The sequence below is a fragment of the Linepithema humile genome, chromosome 1 (genome assembly GCF_040581485.1).
Source record: "Linepithema humile isolate Giens D197 chromosome 1, Lhum_UNIL_v1.0, whole genome shotgun sequence".
NCBI classification, from domain to species: Eukaryota; Metazoa; Arthropoda; class Insecta; order Hymenoptera; family Formicidae; genus Linepithema; species Linepithema humile.
This window is the reverse complement of record NC_090128.1, coordinates 6539025-6562805: the sequence shown is the minus strand read 5'-3', so window position 1 is coordinate 6562805 and position 23781 is coordinate 6539025. Positions and strand designations below refer to the sequence as shown.

The 23781-nt window shown below is 38.3% G+C and overlaps 3 protein-coding genes across 8 annotated transcripts; all 3 read left to right on the top strand.

Annotated features, from left to right (window-relative positions):
* Nucleotides 1–142: 142 nt before the first annotated feature.
* Nucleotides 143–16347, top strand: Rab32 (RAS oncogene family member Rab32). Of its 6 annotated transcripts, none has more exons than XM_067361168.1 (6): nucleotides 9220–10155; nucleotides 10383–10805; nucleotides 11287–11813; nucleotides 13446–13674; nucleotides 13953–14278; nucleotides 14640–16347. In XM_067361168.1, exons 1-6 carry the CDS (start codon nucleotides 9807–9809, stop codon nucleotides 14751–14753), a joined length of 1968 nt encoding a protein of 655 aa, XP_067217269.1. In that variant the 5' UTR covers nucleotides 9220–9806; the 3' UTR covers nucleotides 14754–16347. The 6 variants fall into 6 exon arrangements, with proteins under 6 accessions (XP_012235302.1, XP_012235301.1, XP_067217269.1 ...); XM_067361167.1 differs by having other exon boundaries at nucleotides 10383–10814; XM_012379879.2 differs by lacking the exons at nucleotides 9220–10155; nucleotides 10383–10805; nucleotides 11287–11813 and adding an exon at nucleotides 143–312.
* A 129-nt stretch (nucleotides 16348–16476) lies between these two features.
* On the top strand, nucleotides 16477–20415 carry LOC105679892 (protein scarlet). The gene is made up of 12 exons (XM_012380207.2): nucleotides 16477–16853; nucleotides 17071–17119; nucleotides 17199–17379; nucleotides 17554–17737; nucleotides 17831–18023; nucleotides 18101–18274; nucleotides 18355–18457; nucleotides 18530–18751; nucleotides 18831–19072; nucleotides 19176–19276; nucleotides 19362–19994; nucleotides 20360–20415. The coding sequence occupies exons 1-11, from the start codon at nucleotides 16715–16717 to the stop codon at nucleotides 19532–19534; spliced, it is 1761 nt and encodes a 586-aa protein (XP_012235630.1). The 5' UTR covers nucleotides 16477–16714; the 3' UTR covers nucleotides 19535–19994; nucleotides 20360–20415.
* A 14-nt stretch (nucleotides 20416–20429) lies between these two features.
* LOC105679893 (uncharacterized) lies at nucleotides 20430–23252 on the top strand. The gene is made up of 6 exons (XM_012380210.2): nucleotides 20430–20880; nucleotides 20979–21186; nucleotides 21326–21523; nucleotides 21591–21843; nucleotides 22600–22732; nucleotides 22812–23252. The coding sequence occupies exons 1-6, from the start codon at nucleotides 20590–20592 to the stop codon at nucleotides 22941–22943; spliced, it is 1215 nt and encodes a 404-aa protein (XP_012235633.1). The 5' UTR covers nucleotides 20430–20589; the 3' UTR covers nucleotides 22944–23252.
* The last annotated feature ends 529 nt before the right edge of the window (nucleotides 23253–23781 follow it).

Below are 23781 nucleotides of genomic sequence, written 5' to 3'. Positions count from 1 at the left end.
CGATAAGTTTTCCGCGGTGAGTCGCGACTCGTTAGATAAAAGTGGAGAAAAAGAGTGTTGAGTCTGTAAGAGGGAGGAGGAGAGACAAAACATTACGCAATTGACGAGAATCGTGGGGGGAGCGAATAGCAGAGTATGCCAGCGCACTGTAGTACACGTTTTGATATAAGGCAAGATGGCCGGATGGGCCCAGCTGTAGTGATATCGGTTGTAAGACGTGCTCATTCGTATCCAAAGAAAAAGCAACGATACGAGTCCCTGCAGCTGCAAGAGTACCGTGGAAATCGACAGAATAGTTCCGTTCATCAAATGGTGAGTGTCGCTTCATTATTGATTCTTTTCTTTTCAATTTTGCATCGCGAAACGTCGTGTGTATACCGGCGTGTGCTTCTGCTTGGCGCGCAGAATGATTTTGAAAGATGGCACAAGCCGGTTTGCAAATTGCTCGTTTTGCACATGGAAAGCACGTCACGTGATATCGGAAATAAGATTTCTTTTTTGTTCCCAGACATATCTATTTAAAAAAATTCCTTTCTGATTACTTAACATATTTTTGCTCGTAAATCGGAGCGTGCGATAGCGCACAAATATTTGACAGAGATCGCGTGTTAAATAATTTTTATTTAAATTGTTTTATTATTTAAACGAGTCTGTTTTCGTTAGAAACGATGTTAACGAGAGAGAAAATTGCGAAACGAGACAACTGATGGTTTTCTAAATTAAAATTTTATATTTTCCTTGTTATATTATGTCGTATTATATTATATTCGTGATGTATGAAAACAAATAGCTATTTCAAGCAATTTGGAAAAAATTGTCCTGGATTTATGTTTTAAATTCTCAAAGATATTCACGTAGGCCGGCCATTTAATCGGCATGTTATTGTTCGTATGTATTACATTTTTATCTATTGTTTCACCGAATGCATAGAATTAAATGATAAAGTTTAAAAGATATTATCTCGACGATGTATCAATGTTTTTGATAGGAATATGTATATATACTATCATGGACACAAAAAGGTTACAATATTTTTTTTCAACAAAATGCGCAAATATTGCGAGAATAAGCATACATTTTTGTGCAAAATTTATACTAAAAAGAACATCACAGTCTTTTTGTCTGAAACCACGCGACAATAATTTAAACGTCTTTTTTCTTTCCTTCAAAAATAATTTCTATTTTATGAAAATTTTGATTAATAAAACACACAATTGTGTATGAACAATTACAATGTCTTACTCGGCAATAGAAGTAGTAGGAAAATTCTATCGTATTCAATATCGCTTGTTATCTCGCGACTTTGATTCTTGAGATCATGAATTATCTGTCTTTTTAAAAAATGTAATGAAAAGCTTGCTTTCATCCGCGATTATCGCGGGAAAATTTATCGTAGCAATACGTTGCTCCGATAATCTCCGTAGAAGTTCGGTTTATCTAATCTACTGGAGATTGCTACCAAATCATTGAGGTTGTAATACAAGAGTGCAGTTATTTCTTTTTCTAAATGTGCCAGAAATAAGATCTAATGTTCACGAGCATCTTTTGATTGGACAAAGACACGTGCTAACAATTGCATTGATCCTTTCTCTATCTTCATCAATAAAACAGTATTATGTAATATCGAAAAAAAAAACAATATAGAAATACAAAACAAATTTTTATTATAAATATATATGTGAAAAATATAAGTTCTAAATATAATTTTTAACTGGATCTTAATTTAGAGTTTAGCTATCCACACGGCACACATATCCAAAAGACGTCCAAAAGACATGCCGAAGATATCTTTGAGATCTTCGGAACATCCCCCGGATATGCATGCTGTGTGGATAATAGAGTTTAGTTAATATTTTTTTTGTAAACGTTAAAATACTTGATAAATTTTTTCGATAAAGTAATTTTGTTAAATAACTATAGTCTCAAACCTAAACTCTGTAATCGGTGTCTCCTCGTTATCCTATCGTCGTACGTTATCCTATCGCCGTACGTTATCCTATCTCGAATTAAACTTTACCACTACGGACGATCGAGTTTCGTTTCACAACGCGACCTATATTACATCAGATTTGTGGTTATTTCAACGCAGTATTCGATCGAATTATATCTCAAAATAATGTCATCGTAAAAAGACTGCATCACGCAGTCCAGCGGTTAACACATACAAAATATTAAGACCCTCATCCTTCAAACAAAACTGTCGATGCATTGTTTCGCAAATGCGATAAAGAGATTTCTGATGACGAAATTGCTAATCTTACTCATCAATTGAATAAAATAATTTTATCTGTTTTGTTTATGAGACGAATTTAATTATCATTTTGAGTCTCTCTATTTAATCTCTCTTTTCTAAATTAATCTTTAACTAAATGTAGAATTTTTCTTTAATTCTGCACACTGTAGTATTGGCTGTAGCAGCTGAAATAAAACACGTGGAGAAACCGCTTCAAGTATCGGCAAAGGTGACCACGTGTCTGTGAAATGCAAGGGTCGTAAAACTGCTCATGTAAAATGCAGGATATTTTCTACGAACTGTGAAATACACAGTGCAACTGGGACGTCTTTGGTGAATGTCTTCAGACTCGCGACCTCTACTCTTAAAGTTTTAAAAACACAGAAATATTGAATTATTATTTGCTGCAGTTTTACGATCAATTCAATATAATGATATAAGTCCATATATTTTTATTAATTCAAATGTAACTGATCACACAACAATTGCATTTTCTCGTGCGAGGTTTCAATTCCAATTAAAAGCTGCGCGGAACGATTTGAATGAATCATTGAGATATCCGTTAAAAAAATAAGCTTCGCAAATATTTTACCGATATAATTGCTAATCGTTATCATTTCTGTAGTATCGAATACAAACCGCTGCTGTATTCACATAGCGTATCGTTGTCTCATGAACTCGTGATTCATACGTAATCTTGATATCGAGATTTCTTTATCGATAAAAATGTTTGGATATACTAATTATTTTTTAAATTGCCGAAAAATTGGTTAAATAACTGCCAACACAATTTGCCTTGTTTTATCTATATAAAATACATTTCTTTTACACATACGAGCGCTTGATAAATCTAACAAAAGCGTCGTTTAAATTTAATTTTGTTTTTAAATAGGATGCATTGGAATGCATTGGATTTTTATTTGTTTTTATTTATAGATATCTGCATAAATAATTATTTTATTTGCCGTTTTTAAAAATAGAACGCTTATTTTAATCCATCGATAATCCGGCAAATAAACACGTTTGGCAACTAGTGCAATTATCGTGCGAGTGTAAATAATATAACATTTAGTCAAAAATTTTGTTATCGTGGCTTTTATTGAAACAAAAAATTCTCGCTTTTTCTCTTCTCCGAATTCACTCTCTTGCGAAACTTTTGAAACGGATAGATTACTCTTTATTGCGGCAGAAATTATTGGCTTTCTGATTATTTTTTGAATGCTTTTTTCTTTGCATTCTCTCATTTTATCGAGTCATTATTTCTGATTGTTATGTCATTCTTTCATAATACTGTCTTCTTTTCGTAAAACGAATTTTTATCGAATATATACGAATTTATATGTTTTTATCGAGCAATTAGCCGGACAGAGCGTGCGTCGACGATCTTTATCTATATTATTATCGGTGCGAGATGATATACACGTTAAATAACGAAAAAGGTCACGCTGATTCTCGAAATTAACAAGATGTCGGGATGAAAGTTCTCTTTAAGATAAATCCGGTTATAACTCGAATGTCATCTAAACAGAATGAGTTACTATTTTAATTTATTCGAATATCGCGGCATTATTGAATCTCATAAATATGCTAACTACGTGCATTGAGAAAAATAAGCTTTTGCGTTCAAAATATACTCGTATTAATATTTATCTGGCTTGCGCCGTGGAGACAAAAGTGGAAAAATTATAATTTGTAAGATTTTGCTGTATAAACCAGATTTGTATAAGAATTTCGATAAGAAGTAGCATACCGTTACATTCCATTACACTTGCATCACTCAAATGTAGTTTGTTCTTTCGGTGGACATTATTGTCGTATTTATACCCAACGACGGTAACAAAGATTAAAAGTGTCACAGTGGTCAACAGTTTCATCATTTTGTTGATTAAATTCTTTAATTTTAGCTATCACTTGCATGTAATCTTCTTGAATATAACTATAGATTTAAATAGAATTAACCGATTGAACAAATTACTTTGACGCTTAAATTTTTTTTTCAAAATAATAAATATAAATCAATTTTTTGTTTCTTTCGATTTTTTTCTATATTTGCGAACTAAAACAATATTTTCTTTTAATTAAATAATCAAAATTGTGTGTAGAATTGTATTACAGTTAATATTTGTTGGATTATTTCTGCGGGCAAGAAGCTATGATTCTCTCAATCAAAACATCGGCGTCAGCCAAGAAAACGCGTGAAATATTGTATAATGTTTATCTCGTTCTTATTCCCGGTTATCGTGTTACATTCATTTGTACTCGTCTAAATGACCGGAGATTATTTTGCTTCTAATTATGTTTGATGTAACGTAACGTACGACTTTCCATCTATTTCGAGTAGATACCGCTTGACATCGTTTCGCTCCCTTTCTCCGAATCGCGTTTCCATATTTATATCGCTTTGATATCGATCTGGTTCATCTCTGGTCGCACGCATAATTGATAGTGATTATCGAAATGTATCATAAATTAATTCTGTTGCACTTTGCTGCAATAATAATACATATTTACTTAAATCGTTGTTTATGCACGCGCGATATGTTAAATCGCGACGTGTTTGCATTATTACTTTGTGCTTTGATATATTTCCCTTTAACTTGGAAAGAAAAAAGCTATCGCATGACCACAATCGGCGTGTAATCGCACATAGAATCCGTGTAACTCGATTACGAGGGCTTACACAGAGAAAGTGTAGCAGCGATAAAACCGTGGAACACGGGCGTATCCCAGGCTCGCTCGCTTTCCGCGTCTCATACAAACAGGTTCAAGCGCACACATTCACGTTGTTATTCTCGCGTCGCATGATCGCCTCTTCTGCACTTCTTTCCTTCTGCCTCTGAAACGTGGGGCAGAAAACACACGAAAACAATCCTACTGACGCAATTTCGATATTCTTGGTAGAACGCGCGCGTGATGAAACTCCGTGCAATCTGTACGCGATAAACTAGCCGGCGCCAGTGATAACGGCGCCTATCATTTTCGACTTCGCGCCTCAACCGGATTCTCTTACTCTAGGCTGAACGTGGTCCATCACCTGGCCGATGCGGCAATCGATAACGCGCGAGATGCCAGCCTTCCTTTCTCTTAGGGTGACAATTTCGATTGACTTCAATCGACAGTTGAACTTCGTCAGAATCGCTAACATGAAGTATAAAAGATCGTCATTGAAGGAGAAAAAAGATTTTTGTATTCTTTTCTCTTTTGATGACGATACTTTATTCACGATGGCAATCTTGTCGACAAGTTTTAATCGTCGTCTCACGTTAATCGACGCTGGAAATAGTTGTTAGAGCATTTCCTTCCTTAAAGCGCAATATACCGTTTTTTGAACTAATAGAAAAATTCGCGTCGACTAGCTTTTCGAGGTCACTGACACCGCGAGTCATGGTCCAGCCGCGTGCGCAGCATCCGTCGTTGCGTTTCCCCCTCGTTGTACTTCTCGCATAAGCGCCTTCTCCCTCGTATTCCACTTACGTACGCGCATCGAAAAACGATCTGCCTATAAGGCGCCTAACGTTTTTTGTACACTCGCTCGCTCCGATAACATGGTAGACGATAACGTTCGGGCTAATCCGAACCAATAAATGCCGGGACTTTGCACTCGTTCGGCGCACACTGTCCGTCACTATCATTCCTTTACGGCCGATCTTCGCGAATCCCTCCGCGCGAACAGTTGCATTGTCGGAAAATTCGAGAAAGTCTCGGCGGCTGCGTGGAAAAACGAGAAACAGGGATCGTAGAGCGTGACGTCTTAAAGTAGGTTGCGATTTAAAATTAGAGCACCGCGACATCGATATGTGTCGCGATAGCGTAGGAAAAAGGACGTTTTTTGCGAGCTAATACTTTATTTTTTATACTGTCTCGAGTCTTGATACGGTCTCGTGATAAATGTACTATGGTAAATAGTTAACTAACTCCGCAGTGTTAGATTCGTAGTGGAGTGCTGTCGAAAGTTCGATCGGACATCTCGCGTATCACGAAAAGGTCTAAGACTGTCGAATTTCGAGATTCTTGATCGAGAAAATTAAATATGCTGGACCGAAATGTGGTGCTCGTGCTGCGCACGAGGCAAGAGAGAACCGAACGGCGATTGAGGCACAAAAAGGAAGCCAACCCACCGCCGATGGAGCCGCCCGCGCTTCTCCTCAACAACAATCACCTGTATATTGATATCAATATGAATTTCAGTGCAAATTGCAAACAGGAGGCGGCTAGAGCCGCGCGCAAGGTGGGTAGTTTTTCAGGCGCACAAATTGCGATCTCGTATTACAATCTACGTTATCTGGTTTAATGAAATACTGCACTTCTACTGTTAATTGTGAGCTGCGCAAGCAATCCGCGATGCAATTTCCCACGAAAACATTGCCCTCGCACCGGATACATTTTTCACTCACTAAGCGCGAGTCGGGATATAATTATCAGGGGATACTTTCTCCGACTTACTTAACTGAAACGCTATATGTATTATCATAAGAAGAAGATCTGCCTCGACAGTGGATCGTTACAATTAGATTAGATGTACAATTCACCACTAACTACCGGAACGTGGATGCTACTCGTGATGTAATACATTACATCATGCAGGAAATAAGAGAAAGACTATTTTTATTGATATCTTTTACGCACATCGCGTATGCCATAAGAAAAATTTTATTTTTCAAAGACAACTGCTCGAAAGAAAATTAATTCATCTTATAATTATTATTTATTTATTTTAATCCTCGCCTCGCGGGGTTCTAAGTGACTTCCGGTTACAAAATAATTAAATTATATTCTTGTTATTGTTAAATAATTCAATTGTATTTCTAATTAAATTTACATTCTGTATTTTTCTTACATTTTTTTGCTTACGCATGTTTCACTGTTCGACTCGATGATAAGGAACGATTCGTAATTGCGATGCATTACGCCGCAAAGAGAAGGATTCTGCTTGTATTCGTAACTAGACGTCACTGTCGCGAGCGTAAGATCGTCATGAATATCTGAAACTGTTGACCAACGTGTCCTGCAACTTCCCCCCTGTACGTCATTCTATACCGTCGGTTTGTATATCCTGTACGCAATAACCGCGCGCATTTCTTTGTACGCACTTTCTATAAGAACTTATTTCGTACGCAACGTGCGCACAATAATGTAACATAATGATCTAATAGGATAGCTATAGGTCGATGATGATCATCGGTTTAGGAATCACGCTCGATGATCTTCGCCCTATGATTATTCGTAGTCATTACGCCGCGGAGGCACGTTGATTCATTTCACGCACATTAACCGCGAACGATATCCTTAACATTTAATTACGGACAAGGAGATATTAATCATGATGTTACAACATTCCGATACAAAATAACGTTGAATGTATTTATGTGTTTCTATTAGATTGCATTAGATTGTATGACATGAAATCGTCATTATTTGATCAGTTGACAATTGACTGCATTAACAAAGTTGATACAAAGTATTGAATTAATCAGAATGTTGCTTCGGATTTTTGCTTTTTATTTTTATTGAAAAATCCGAAAGAACTTTCTGATCAATCAAGAACATAATACCTTGATAAATTATTTATAGCATAACTGAAAATATATTGGGTTGATCAGAAAGTTCCTTTGGATTTTTGTCTTTTATCTTTATCGAAAAATCTAAGGAACTTTTGGATCGACTCAATATATTTTCAGTTGTGCTATTAATAATTTATCAAGGTGTTATGTTCTTCAGTTTCTTCAATAAGCAAGCTACGTTTTAATTTTAAACTGCAAACAGCAATTTTATATGGCACAATCTGATATAATTGATGTTTATTAAAATTTGAAATTTGCGATATAAACTGAAAAAATTAATATGTTATTAGTTAATGTAATTGTTTTATTAATTATTACGTCTTGGAGATATTGCGCATAATGCAAAAGGAGAATGATTGGGGGACAGACGATGCACTCGTAATCGCGGACAGCCAATTAAGATTATGAGCTGAAAAGTTCATTCTAATCTTCGCATTAGCGCCATATTACCACATTATTTCTTCATCCCACAAATAGGCTCTTGTTTTTATCAGCGGCTGATCCAGCACGCTCGATTAATTAATTGTTCGAAAAAAAACGGCACAAGGACGCGTTTTAATTAGAGGATTAAGTGCGCCTGCGAGATAATAGCGCTAATTTCCATCAAACGGTTTATAATCTTCCGTAACGCGTCGCACGTTCTTCATTTAAATCAAGGCTCAAGACCGCAAGACGCAATCTCGAACTTTCCGATCGAGCGTAAAGTCAATGTGTCAGTATCGCGTGATTTTATTCACATTTGTGCGACTGGAAGTTTTAAATAATTCCGAACAAACCGTCCGTACTTTGAAAAAACTGCCGAAGATAAGTCGATGATGAAATTTGCAAGCGGCATTTCGCTATTCAGCGCACTGTTTCACCGCGCATAGATATTTCGAATAATTCGCTCGTGTTTGCGCTGCACTCGCTTATCATTACGCTGTCACGGAGTTCTTGATTTTACGTAATACGTCTATTGCGCGTGGATTGTAGTCTAATACCTCGGGCGGGCGAGGAGAGCTTGCGGCGAGCCGCACACTCGCACATAAAGATGAATTCGCGTCCGAAGACGCGATATCACGCGTATATGTGCGCAAGCGGATACGTGCGTATATGCACCTGGTTTTATATGCACGTATCAAGCGACACGCATATTCTTCATACACCGAGAAGAACATAAGACCGGTGGACTCGCATGGTGGGGGACACTTGCACACCCCACCCCCTTTAGCCCCTCATATTTTTATATCAACATTTAGTGCGGCTCAGGACATCGTTGAGCTTGCAGTTCCTTCGGTCGCCTTATAGTTCCAGCTTTCTTTTATATATTGCAAATCTTTTTTTACTGTAGATATTATACTTACTTCGACAAGTGTTCTTTTACATCCAATATTTCGCAAATAATTCATATCGCACGCGATAATTTTAATGCGGTAATGTTTTGTGAATCTCGAGAGAGTGGAAGTGCACAGTGATGCTGCGGTTCTGAATTATCCTTCGCTCTTTTTTCTTATCATGCTCTTCTTATCGTACGCAAGTGCGCAGAAAATAAATTTACCCGAAGATTTCGTCTTTTTTTATATCTAAGATGAAATTTATTTCGCATTTCGTCAATTGATATTTGGATAATTTGACAATTACGAAGCCGAAGGTTTTTCCTTCCCCGATCGTTGCCGCCGTCTACTTATTTTTCGACTCTTAAGTTTTTCGGGAGCATTATTTCGCCGCTCGCGACGAAGAAAAAATTCTGCGTATTTGAAGAAAAAAGGAAAGGGGAGGCGAGTAAGATTATCTGTTCGCGACCGATCGAACCCGACGCGGGATCTTTTAAGGTTTCCACGAGCGGCTGAGAAGCCAAGCAGAGTTTCGAGAGCGAAGTGAGACAGAAGAACGGACGCGCCTTCGCACGGGTGAAGCAAAATCAACCCTGCATCGGCCCTTTCTTTCTACTTATCAGTCCATCTGTCCCCGTTCATTATATCCTAAGTCCGCGACGCGCGCGAATTCTCCTCCTTTTCTTCCGCGACATCGCCATGGATCGCAACGAGAGCACGAACGAGGGCGGCAGCTCGCCCGACACAGTAATCGCGCGCTCCTCGTCGGAGGAGGAGAAACAGAAGCCCATCGCGGGCAGCACTTCCGGCGAGTACGTCACCGTGGGTGACAGCAGCTCCAGTCTCGACACCCTCACCAGCGGCAGCGGTAGCGTCGCGATCCGCACCGACGACAAAAAGAGGGGTAAATTCGGCGCGTTCAAGAGCAGCCTGCGCGAGGGTGGCTTGTTCAAGATCAAGAAGAAGCTGCGCGAGTCCGACGTGTCCGTTGACGCGGACGCGGAGCAGGATGACAAAGCCGCGAGGAAACAGACAGAGGGTGACAAAGGTTAAGCCGGGGGTATTCGGGGTACTCGAATAACGTTTGCATCTCGCCGCGCGCGTAAGATGCGATAAATCATTTTTGAATCAGATATCTTCTTTTTTTTTCTCCAGGATTTATATACACTTTCTTGATTTTCGTTTGGCGATTAGAGTAGAATGTTTTCGGAGAATGTTTTCTATCTTTGCGTGTTCGAGCCCTTTTTCTTGATTCGCGATCGTCTTCCGCTTTAGAGATAGCTCGGCGGCAATCGCAGCAGCTCGAGGACGTGAAGGAGTCCAAATCGGCGCCCCATGCCACGACTTTGAAGAAGAAGAAAAAGAAGTCGCACTCGCTGGTGCGCAAGCTGAGCTTAAATAAATTCCGCCTGTCCTCGGAGCAGCAGGAGACCCGCCACACCCCGGAGGGTGGCGACAGCAGCCGGTCGCAGAGCCAGTCCTCGCAAGACTCCCCCGTTCATTCGTGCGGTCCGACCGGCGGAATCGCCGCGAGCAAGGGGCAGGAGGACGACGACGTTCCGGAGAGGGAGAAGGGAACGAAGGGGGAGTTGAAGAAGTCGGAAAAACTGCTGGAGAAGTCGACGAAGACCGTCACTGTAGTGCAGCATAAATCGCCGTCGGTGATCATCAAGAGCTTCGCGGGCGTCGTCCAGCGGGGTGAGCCCGGTACGCAGATGCTGTGGCTAGAAAATTTTTAACGACGAGCCTCTTCACCGTCGCTTTGCTGCACACTTACGTCGCCGTTGAGACATAATAATATCTTAATAGACTTTATTTCTTCTAAAATTGCCGCACAAAATTGACAAAAGGCGAGAGATTCCGCGGTATTGAATTTTTATTTTAACAAGCATTTTAACAAGCATCTTCACTGTCGCTTCGCTGCACACATCGCATTTCAATATTGATATATAACAGTATCTTCTTTCTAGATTTTATTTTTTTTCTCTTTAGTTTTGGTTTTAGAAATTTTTGATTTTACTTCGTGCTCGATTGCTCATTTGAAACGCTTGCATTTAGAGGGATTGTCATCTGCGACTGTAGCAAGGCTGTAGCAATAATCGAAAACTGCTTAAAGCTGTTTGGAAAATTGAACACTAACCGGATTTTCATTGAACGCCCAAATTCCTCGCTTGCCCAGACACTGAGCATCCCCAGCAAGAGAAGCAAGAGGAGCTTATCGGCGTGCAATGCAGTTCGACGCTCCCGTACGCATTATCGAAATGGCCGGAGCGTAGCGAGGTGGTGGACACCGCTGTCAAAAGAGGCAAATTGAAATTGAAGTCCGACTCGGATTCCTCGGCGACGTCGAGATCGTCGCCCGTCGAAGTTCGGCGCAAGCTGTCGTTGCTGGAGGAGAAGCGGGCGATATTTCAGCGGCGCTTCTTCGATTCGTCCAAGGACACGCAATCGGACGAGACGGTGATCGCCGTGTCCGTCGACGACGCGCGACGGGAAGAGGAGAGAAAGAGGAGAGCGCGGCAGATCAGCGTGAGGACCTTCGACACGTTCTCCACTCTCGAAGGCACCTTCGACGACGACGCGGGACTCGGCTACCTGGACGGCATCGAGGAGGATTACACGGAGAGCTGCAACAACACAGACAGCAATTATCGCAGATTTCACGCCGCCATGGCTGTGATGGGAGCTGGGGACCACCTTGACAAGGTGAGGTCCACCGATAGAGCTGTTGACGTATATCCGAAGTTTCGCAACATCGAGCGACAATATTGAATTGCGATGAAAGATATATTATGCGTGTATATGATACAGCTGGGAAACACGATATCATTCTTCATTGGCGGGCCTGCAACCGCAACTTGGTCTATGAAATTCTACGAAAGATCAAGCTTGGAATCATCTTTAAATCCATTACAAAAAAAGTAGAAAACAAAATTTGCGACATATATTGGATTGATCGGAAAGTTTTTTTCGATTTTTCGGTAAAAATAGAAGGCAAAAATCTGAAGGAACTTTTCGATCCAATCCAGTATTTATTCACGGAAGAAATGCTTCATGTTGGCGCGGTTTATGATTTATAATATATGTTGTTTATTTAGCAAAGATACTATACATATTGCTTTTTAGAGCACAACAACGACTATTTAACAAAACGATAATTTAACACTGCAATACTAATTATTGCAGATGCAAAGATATCAATGGCACACGCCGGCTCACAATTAATGAAAAGGACGGAAGTACAATTGCGCATTTCACGCGGCGTATTACGCATCGTCATGTGTAATATCCGGCAGTGTCGCTGCAAAATTTAAATCTCTATGAATGAATTTGATAATACTCTTATATTAGTCGAGAGGAATAATATTCATCAAACAATCCGCTGCTAATTCTATCGCGCGTTGCGGTACGAGTTTGCGGTATGTTCATGATACCGATCCGTTCGTGCTCTCGTTTGTCTCTTCGAACCACGTACGCCCTTGTTTGCTACGGAATCTCAGGTTACGTGGTTTTGCGTTTTTTCTACGCAACAGATATACGCGTCGGCGCGTAAAAAAAAAAAAAAAAACGAAACGGGAACCAGAGTTCAAATTGAACGATTTCGTATATTTATTACCGCGGCGATAGATTTTCCATCGATTGCGATTCGGACTGTGGATAACACGCTCGTTAAGATGCGAAAGACTTATTATTGTATTTATAGCTCCCCTGCGGTCTCTCAGACAGTCTGTGCTCGAGGGGGATAACCCTCCGTGATCCCACACGTGAGTCAGTTGGCTCATTTCGCTCGCGCGGCTTGCGCCGGTAAGATTGTTCGCGAAGAGACATTAGGAGCATTTGTTGCCTTCATTTCTGCGCGCGGTATTGTCGCACAAAGCAGGTCACGCGCGCGAACATGGACGTGGAATTGAAAATCTGGCGGAATCTCGAGACGTTCGATTTCGGCAAGTGGAAGGTACAGCCGAGAGAGTGGAAGTGGCTGAGGGTTCGTGCGTCCGCAAGTGATTGCGTTTGTAAAATTTTCTCTATCGCGTCTCATTTATTCTACGAACGTTCCACGATCACCGAACCGTTCGATTAATGACAATGCGTATTTTCTCTTTATAACTGATAAGGCCACCCTTAGCGCTTATCGAATCTATTATTACACGCGAATTCAATTCATTGTGTGCGAAAATGAATGAAAGCGAAAGCGAATATAATTCTGATATTTATTATATCTTTTTTTTTATTTTTTGTCATCAATGTCTGGCTGTTGGCTCTTTTACTTTCTTTAAATTTATTATTTAAATCATCGGAGCTTTGTTTAATCTTTTGTTTTTGTTTCTTCTCTTTCAGTCGTCGTCGAACAACGCTCCGAATCTCGGAGTGGGTGAAAAACGGGAGCACTTGTACAAAATACTGGTGATTGGCGAACTCGGGGCGGGGAAGACATCCATTATCAAGCGATATGTTCATCAATTTTTCTCGCAACACTATCGCGCGACAATTGGTGTCGACTTTGCGCTCAAAGTACTGAACTGGGATCCACACACCATCATCAGACTGCAGCTATGGGATATCGCAGGTCAGTCGTAATTCACGACACTTAAAACTTCTGCAGATTAATAATAAAACACTCGCGCGACGGAGAGATCGAGATTTATAACGTTTCGCGTGCGTCATTCCGTTCTTTGTTTACTGATACCACTTAATAAATGCTTCAGATATCTTAGACACTCTTGAACTGATATAATTAGTCGCTTAAACAATATTTGAATTATTATGCGTGTAAATATTCTTATGCAGCGCTAAATTCAGTATTCGATGTTAATTGCAAGAGACAATGATTTGTTTCACGCGCAGGTCAAGAAAGATTCGGAAACATGACCAGAGTTTACTACAAAGAAGCCGTAGGTGCCTTCATAGTCTTCGATGTCACGAGAAGCGCGACGCTGGACGCAGTGGTGAAATGGAAACAGGACCTGGATTCGAAAGTTCAACTTCCTGACGGATCACCAATACCATGTGTCTTGCTGGCGAACAAATGCGACCAGCAGAAAGAAGGTCTGATTAACTCGCCCACCAAGATGGATGAATACTGCAAAGAGAAGAACTTCTCGGGCTGGTTCGAAACATCGGCGAAGGAGAACATTAACATTGAGGAGGCAGCGAGATTTCTTGTCAATAAGGTGAAGATGCCTTATTATTTTTCACGTTGAAGTGCAAAATAATCTGTTGAAAAATTGGATTGTAAATAATTTGAACTCGAAAACAAGATAAAGTAAATGCGACACCGTAGACTCTATCATACAATCGCTTATGTTCATCACGCTTATCATTTATGCGTGACGTACGTCGGATTATTCATTGACGTCTTTCGCGCTAGAGACAGTCGACTTAAGACGCATAATTAATTAATCGGGATAAAACCAATCGACATCTCCGACATCTGCACATTAAATTCGCGATCGAACGTTTACTAGTGTATTTTCACTCAAGTGTTATCTCAAGCCGTTGATAATAAACGTGTGATTAAAACATTTGTTGCAGATACTACAGAATGATCAGGTGATGAGAGGTAACGGCGCTCAAGATCAGCCGGATGGCGAGCGATTCGCATTGAATCAATCTCCGACGAATTCCAAAAAATCCTGCGGCTGCTGACGAATAGGCAAATTGTCGGACTCAGGTTCGAGCTCACAGTCTTCATTCTCCATTCGTCAACGTGTCTTCGTAGATGCCATGAGCGTCGTAATATCTTATGCCTTGCCGTTCTTCGCAGTAGAAAACCACTTGTTCTCGGGCGAGAATCTGTTCTGTAGAGTTTCCTCGGAAATGATTTAAGCCTATCGATTCAACTTGTTCACCAAATGAGTGACTTTTTATGTAGTTTTATAAGTGTACAGCATAAGAGAATTTTTAAAGTAGCTTAACAAATTTTGCAATACTTCTATGAGCAATGCTTAGAATGCATGATAATCGCAATTTCGAAAGTTATCGATACATTTTTTTAACAGATACAACGATTCATAACTATCGTGAAACGGTCTGCAATGCCTTCAATTATCGTGATATATACACATGTTTATACATTTTATATTGTGACTCGTCTATTATTGTAATTAGAGTCTCGACATTTGTCGTGCAAAAACGCGACAAGCTTTCCAATGAATTCAAGCTTTCTCACGCAATACAAATCTATTTTAATTTTTTAACATTACACACACGCATATATATATATATATATATATATGTACGTATATATGTATGTTTATATATAGGTATTGAACTAATGCGAGTAGATTTATATGCAACACTGCTTATATATTCCGCCCAAAATCACACGAATGACTACTACTTATAGGATCCCTTCTAGCATCATTAGTAGCAAAGACTTAAGAATCTTATGTGTTGTGTAATGAAAAGCATCGTACTATTTATTATTATCCGATTAGTGCAATATCGCAATGATATATCACAATGAATTCTATGAAGAAAATATGTTTTCGATTGTTCTCTCGTTAGGTCGGCAGTATAATACGTTCCCACTCTACAGCTCCATCGATCATGCATTTCGCTGTTTATCTCACTGATTAAACTGAATCGTCGACAACATTGTGCCTTCGTCCGCACAATCGCAGCTAATTACTCGCGGCAGCTGATTGTAATTAGTCAATTTGCGTCCAATGACCGTTTTACATAACTCGCATTTAGATAAACATATGTATTTACCTATAGCGTTGCAACGTAACGTTGAGTTGAAACTCAGAGCAAGAAAGAACCTGCGAACGATGAAAAGTAAGAATATTTAATGAGCGGCATAGTTGTTTTTCGATTAAAGAATACGCAGGTACGTAGATGATACATATAGATTTGCGTGCATAAACATACGTGTTTATTAGCAAGTAAGGCATATTATGGTGAGCTACATATGTATGTATACATCATTGTAAATAATTCAGATTTTACATCGATCTTTCTCATATTTCGACGTTCAACATCAATGTTTGCACTTATATATACTGTATATAAATATATATATATACAGTACGATTTGAAACGTGATACGAATTGTTAGCACAGAGAGAAAATTGTAGATAAACATATGTTATTTGCAAAGAATTATAAGTGTAAACTCGCTATTATTATTTGATAATAATAATAGCAATACGCCTGCCTATTTTTAATTCTTTTTGTATAGATACAGCGATATAGATATAAAATGATATTTAATTGTATTAAATTTGTTTATATCAGAGCACATATCTTTTTCTCAAAACAGATTTACGTATCACCATCTTGTCTTTTTCCAGATCTTTTCTCCAGAATATCCAATCCAGAACATCCATTGAAATCCAGAATTCAATTGCAATGAGAAGACGTTATTATGATTCAAAACTAACAGTCTGGTTACTAACCTACCTTGCAAAAAATCTTGCAGCTTTAGATAACGATGATAAGAAATGTTAAAAGCAAAGAAAGAGAGGCAAAGAACAAATTAGCGGAGATTTGTTAGATGCATTACAAGATTCAAGACGCGATATCAAATCGAGAAGTTCCTTGAAACATTGAAGATTAATTGTTAGAATGCTGGAGTTAATTTAACGAATTTGACTAACAATGAGATGACTTCTCAACTTTCTCAACTCTCTTGGGAAAACTTGACTGTTACCGCGCTTGTCAAAGATGATGAGTGTTCGAGGAAATTGTGGCACAAGTATTTGCGTAGAAAATACGCGAGAAGGATCGATATACTGAAAGGAGGTAACTGTTTTGCCAATATTGAAGTGCGATGAAAAATGGATTTATATTTTAATTTATTAGGGTAAGTCAGAAATTATATTCTCAATATCCGAATTATATGTTTTACTTGAGAAAATTGCGGATAATCTCTGACTTACCCTCGTAATTAAATATCTGAATTGCTCGATAGTAGAAAGCGCGCAGAACATTTCCATTTTATTAATAATACTTCTTATAGTATCCGGGCAGGCGGAAACCGGTAACATGTTCGCTATATTAGGACCGAGGTATACAACATTCTGTATATATATATATCTAGTTGTGATTATTTCCTGACTTTACGTGTCAAGAGCGAACTTTCTCTAGTGGTGCCGGCAAAACTACGTTTCTCACTGCTCTGGCGAGAAGATGTAAATTAACTTCGGGCACTGTGAAGATCAATGGGCATGATGTATCTAAAGAAACGATGGCAAGAATATCAAGTTACATGCCTCAATTTGACGCTTTGCCTTCAGCGCTCACGCCAAAAGAATATATATTGTTTATGGTATTGAAAAGATATATTATATTTAGCAAGTTACTTTCTCTGAAGTAATAATTTCAAAATTAAATAATTGATTTTCTTTTATTAATTCGTAGATAGTTTAAATATGTTTAAACAAAATATCATTTTTAATCAATTTTCTCATTGGATTAATATTGATATCGAACATTTCTTTAGTGTGCTTTAAAAATAAAAAGCAATGAATTCATAGAGGAAGAATCCTTATTGCGGGATCTTGGATTATACGAATGCAGCGATATTTTAATATCGAAGTTATCCGGCGGTGAGAAAAAACGGCTGTTGTTAGCAGCGGAATTAGTGACGAAGCCTAAAATACTTTTTCTAGATGAGCCCACTACAGGTGAGAATCGGAATTATTGCAAAATAATATTAAAGATTGCGCGATAATAAAAAAAAAATTGTTTGATATTTATTAGTGCAACGTTATGTGCAGGTTTGGACACTTTTGCCGCGATATGCGTCGTTCAATCATTGAAACTAATTGTTTCGAGAGGCACCATTGTTTTTTGCACGATTCATCAGCCAGGTATGACGATATACAACATATTCAGCCATGTGATATTAATGGCTGATGGAAGATCGGTATATTTCGGAACTTTGAGAAATGCGACAGATTTTTTTAAGAGGTAAATTTGACGTTTCGATTAATAGCAATTAAACTACGGCGAGCGATAATGACAGGACAATCGATTTGTTTGCACAGCCAACATTATCACTGTCCTGCAAACTACGACGAGTCCGAATATTACGTAAACATTCTCTCAGGCCGAAATTGGACAAATCGCGGTATCGAGCTGTGTCAAGCGTTCTCGCAATCACCGCTGTCAAAAATTGCTGCGGTCAAGAATGCTCCAATTTTTCACACCATTCCTCGAAAGTATTTATACAGCGACAATTGAATTTTTTCGGAGAACTTCCATAGATAGCACTTAACTGAACTAAATTATTCTTTCGTAGAAAATCAGGATGGTTCGTGCAATTCGGTTGGTTGTTGTGGCGAATATTTCTACAAAGTCGGAGAACAGTTTTTGATAATTGGATCGCGTGGTTTTCTTGTTTGGTAATGCAAATAAAAGAAACGGAAAGTGATATAAAATATAAATTACAGTATTGAACAATTTTTACCTTACAGCTATCTATTGTGTTCGTCGCTATTTTTTACGCTGGTACTAATTTCTTGACACAAGAAGGAATCCAAAGTGCTCGAGGCGCGTTATATATGATGATCTCTGAAATCATTTTTACAGTGGCCTATTCTGTCACCTACGAACTGCCCAGTGAGCTTGTTCTTTATCTTCACGAAAGTACGGTATACGCACCAGGGCCTTATTACTTCGCCGTCGTTTTCGGCTTGGTAATTATTTAACGAATGATTTGTAAAACAACGTAGCTTTATCGTGCAACAGACTTCTTAGTTCCGTAAAATTGTTTAGATACCCAAAACAACATTCAAAGCGCTTTTATTCACGGTCGTGATATATTTTGTGCTACATTCCGAATTTTTGTTGCTTGACTTTTGCTTATATTGTCTCTGCACGACTGCAGCAGCAATTTGCGGCACCGCGTACGGCATGATGATTTCTGGCTGGATTGATAACATTGAAATCGTAACCACGATAATGGTGCCGCTCGATCTGCTGTTCCTCTTGACGGCGGGTATGTTTTACAATCTTCGGTAAGTACATTATTATTATTATTCAACATATTTTTGCAGGGAGCTGATTAATACAACACAATTAACTTCAATCATTTTGACACAAAATTTTTTATTTTTACAGAACCTTACCGAGCTACTTGGCATATTTCAAATATTCCTCTATATTTTATTACGCAACCGAAGCTGTATCAATAATATATTGGTCGGGAATAAAGGATATCGGTGAGAAATAAGGACACTATTTTGTGAATTTATGGTTTCAATCATTACTTAATTAATTAATTAATTAATATTTTGATTTTTTCAGCTTGTTCTGACAATTACACTCTGCCTTGCATACTGAATGGGACGGAAGTTTTATCGGAGTACGGATATAATGAGGGAAACTTTTGGTGGGACATGATCGGGTTGTTGCTTTTAACACTTCTTATGAATGTCGCTGGATATTTTGGCACAAAGAGAAGGAGAGCGTTAAAATAAATTATTCAATCGGTGATTATCTTACGATTGAAAGTACCAATAATCTTGAAACGTTATTTTTAAACAAGCAAATGGTTATTGATAACGTCAGGATGTTTTGTTGTTAAAAAATTAGAATTCGAACCGATTACTGAAACACTGAGGTGGAAATTGGGAGTGCGCGCGATGATAGTTGACGAAGGGTGGGGATCGGCTACAATCACAATAAAACGATGGAAATATTGGAATCGGCGCAATATGATTCCACGACGGGTCGCGAAATGAAACGAAACAATGTTTGCGTTGCGCGGAACGTTGGATATCCCTCTCTCTTCTCGTCCTCATCTCGTCCTCTCTCCTCTCTCGCCCCGCTGCGAACCAAGGATTTGATATCGAGCGCGTTCTAGCTAGTACCGTGCCAAAATGGCCGGCGTTTAGTCGTCCCTTAGTCCAGGTTTAACACAGTCTGGTTATCTCTCAGGTGTTTATAGTATCGAGCTGCCTCTCCGCTAGTGTCGCGTTACTTTGAATATTTGAATTTTAATCGAATATTTTAATTAATACATTTCATCGACGTAAATCTGATGTAACATTGTTTTCAAAATATTACAACAATGAGCAAAAATGTTTTGTAAATATCACTAAAAATTTTATATCTGCACATACGTATTGATCACAAATGAAAGCTTATTCGAGTTACAATTTTCAAATGTAGCTTTCACATCTATATATAAATTATAAAATAACATAGAACAGAGAATAACAGAGAACATGCGAATAACATAATTTGAATGAAGGGGAATGTTCGTATATAATTCTAAACAAATGTTATTTGAACTTTAACAGAGGTAACTTTCGAAACACTCGGTAGAGAATCGGTGATGCCGCTAGCAACTAAACAGCTGACTGTTCTAAAACCGCGCTTAAACAAGCAAACGCGGTCACGAAACAGCGGCGAATCAAAGCGCGTATGTTGTGAGACGTTTGTATTCGTGGATCGGCGTGGATTAACTTCAAATTAGACAAAAGTTGGTGTTACAATCCCCAAGTGCAGCCAACGACGAGATAACAGGAGAATGTCCGGAACAGAAACGACTACGGTGCTGCTGAAGAAGAGGGAGAGAACGCAGAATTGGATACCCGAGGAGAAGAGCGCCCTGTTCGCGCTGATCAAGCACCACGTGAATGCGATCGAGAATAAGAAAATCGACGCGGCCGCGTCCGCGATGAAGTCCCTCGCCTGGCAACAGATCTATTGCGCATTTCGCGGCAGATTCTCGGCGGATCGGGATATTACAAGAATTCGGGAACAGTGGCGAAGGATGAAAGCACAGGCGAGAATGGAGATGTACACATATGCTGAAAAGGTGCGCTATTTAGATTCGAGGCACGTCGCGTTTCTGAAGAAAAAAAAATGTATCTGTTATTCCTTTTTTTTGTATTTTTCTCAATGTTCTTCGTGCAGGTACGGGCTGTAGGATTAGAAGCGGCCGCTAAATCCCGTCCGTCGAATCTATCGATCGAGGTATGGCGACTGATGGAAAGCGTGCGGAGAAACGAGTGCGACGTCGATCGATCAGATGATAGTAGTCAGGATAATGAAAATTCGACGAATCGGACAGCGATACAGGCCATCTTAGACAAATTGACGTTACCCGCGCTGGAAACGTCAGGTTAGATAGACGCGATTTATTTCACATAGTATGCATATCCGGAGGATGTTTTTTGGACGTCTTTTGGATATGTGTGCTGTGTGGGATGTAATTCCTTCGTGCCTTTTAAATTGTCAGAATCATAGAAACGATTATTTAGTGTCAGGCAATGGGATTAAGATCGAAGTCAATAGTGACACAGAGGACGAGAACAGTCACGGTGAACTGCCGGAAAAATTGTCTGATGTCTTTTTACCCCAAAAACGTCCCAGGATCGCAACGGAGAACGAACCCATAGATCTTGTCGAGCAAAAAATACCTTATCCCGACAGCGTATCGACATCTCGTATTGACGATGGTATTCAATGTTTTTCTTGAAATTCTATAAAAATGATGTGTAAACATTGGAATGTTTTGTTTTCAAGTCGTAGAGCACAATGATCCAAGGAACGAGCTATCTTTCTCTTCTATGGATCCAGCCTTTTCCAATAAAGATAAATCTGTGCAGAGAGCAACGTGGATTTTCAAATCTACTCAACGTGAACATGAGATCAAATTGAAAATGCTGCATATTGAGCTCGAACGTGCGGAATTGCAAAAGCAAACTGCTATTAATGAACTGAAAACATCGGAAATCAAGAAGCAATTGATGGAAAGTCAAGCTGCTGAATACTACAGGTTTATTTGATTCATTCGATTTTAATTGATACTAATTGAATTAACCGCTCAAAAAATTATCAATGTTTGTAAAGTTGCAAAGGTCCAAGTCAGTTTTGTAATTGCGTTTCTTATATTTTTTTTCTTTTTTTTTCTCTTCTATGCTTATCTGTTTCATTTTTAGCGCAAAACGTGTATGTAACGATGTAATAAATTTGTGGCGCTAGCGCTGCGATACCATTGGATACATGCGAGTTTCGCGTTCTAAGAATAGTGATACGTTTATGACGAGAAACCGCTCCAAGTCGTTCTTGTCGGTCTGCCAAGTTCTTGGTGCTTTCTGATATCAAGTATTTCGTGATCGAGAAAATGCAACGAGCTATTACGACATTTTCGCGGAACATCTCTGCATTAAGGTATCGAGAATTCTGTGACTTTTCACAGAAATTGGTTTATCAAACATGTGTTTTCAATTCACACGCCTTACCCGGCATTCTTCTATCATAAAACATTTCAATATCGTACTTATTCGCAGGAATATAATTATAATTCCTTCTTCGTACCTAAAAGAGCATCTCGTATTTTTTCCTTATATGCGATTAATTGAATTGTATCTTTTCAATGCATTATAGATTTGTGACATGACCTAAGTACATGCCATATCAAAATTATGTAATGGTTTAGCAGAGTAATGGACATAACCCCTGTATATTTTATTTTATTTTTAAGCAATGTTTCTTATGACTTTTTAAATATTTCAATGATTTTCTATTATAGTCAAGTAAAAATGGCTGGGGAACGTGGTTCTGGTGCTGGCAAAGGAGGCGGTAGTGGTGGTGCTATTCGTGATGCTGGTGGTTCTTTTGGAAAGATGGAAGCTGCTCACGAAGATCAATATTTTTATAATCTGGTAAGTATATTTTTTGTAATAATTATCTTAGATTAATCCTTCAGTTAACTTATTATACAAATCTGAAATTCTTTTGCAGCAAAAGGAACAATTACAAAAAATGCGAGAGAGCCTACACGATGAAATCTCGTTTCATGAGGAACAAATTAAACGTCATCAAGAAGCTATTAATCGCCACAAAAAGCGTATTACTGACATGGAGAAAGAATAAGGGAATTATATTTATGTGATGCTTCTGATTTCGGCAATACTCTTAATTTGAAGTAAAGATATTGAAAATAGTAGAGACATAATAAAGTATCACAGCAGTTTTCTTTTCAGGTATAAAATTACATACAGATATTAAATACAATGCTTTTATATTAAGCATTGTGTCATATTTCCTTGAATATTACATTGGTTGATTACTTTGGTAGAACTTATTTGGTAGGATATTATAGGATATATCTTTGTATTTTAACATTTAAAAAATGTTTAAAAAACAGTTATATACTTCAAAATAAAATGTTTTTTATTGTTACTTAACCTTGTCTTTACTATTAAATTATTTGAAAATAAGTAATGATTTGCGTTAAAATTTTGATCTAAATTTAGTTTGACGCGAATTTGTTCCATTTAAATTTCTATTGGTTGTTTATTGTTTTCTATAACCTTTTGAAAATAGCGTTTCCTATTTAATAATCCCACATTTGTATATTAAATATTTTTATATTTGGTTGTATAAATTCTTTATTTGCCGTAATGTTTCGCTATGTTTTTCGTAAAGTATACGAATATGTGCCTAGGTATTTATAGTTCAAAGAAACATTTATTTTACATATATTATTTCTATTTTTAGTTCTGTTAATTTTCCGATTTGACATTACCAATGCAATTTTTTTTAAGTTTTAGATATTTCTACAAAAGAAAGAAACATAATTCCAAAATGGATCAAGGATCAGTCGGCGATGTTGCATATAAAACGGAATATTATTACAAACAAGTAATGTCATAAAATATTACATTAAATTAAAAATGGCCATATAACACTATGTGAAAATTCAGGACAA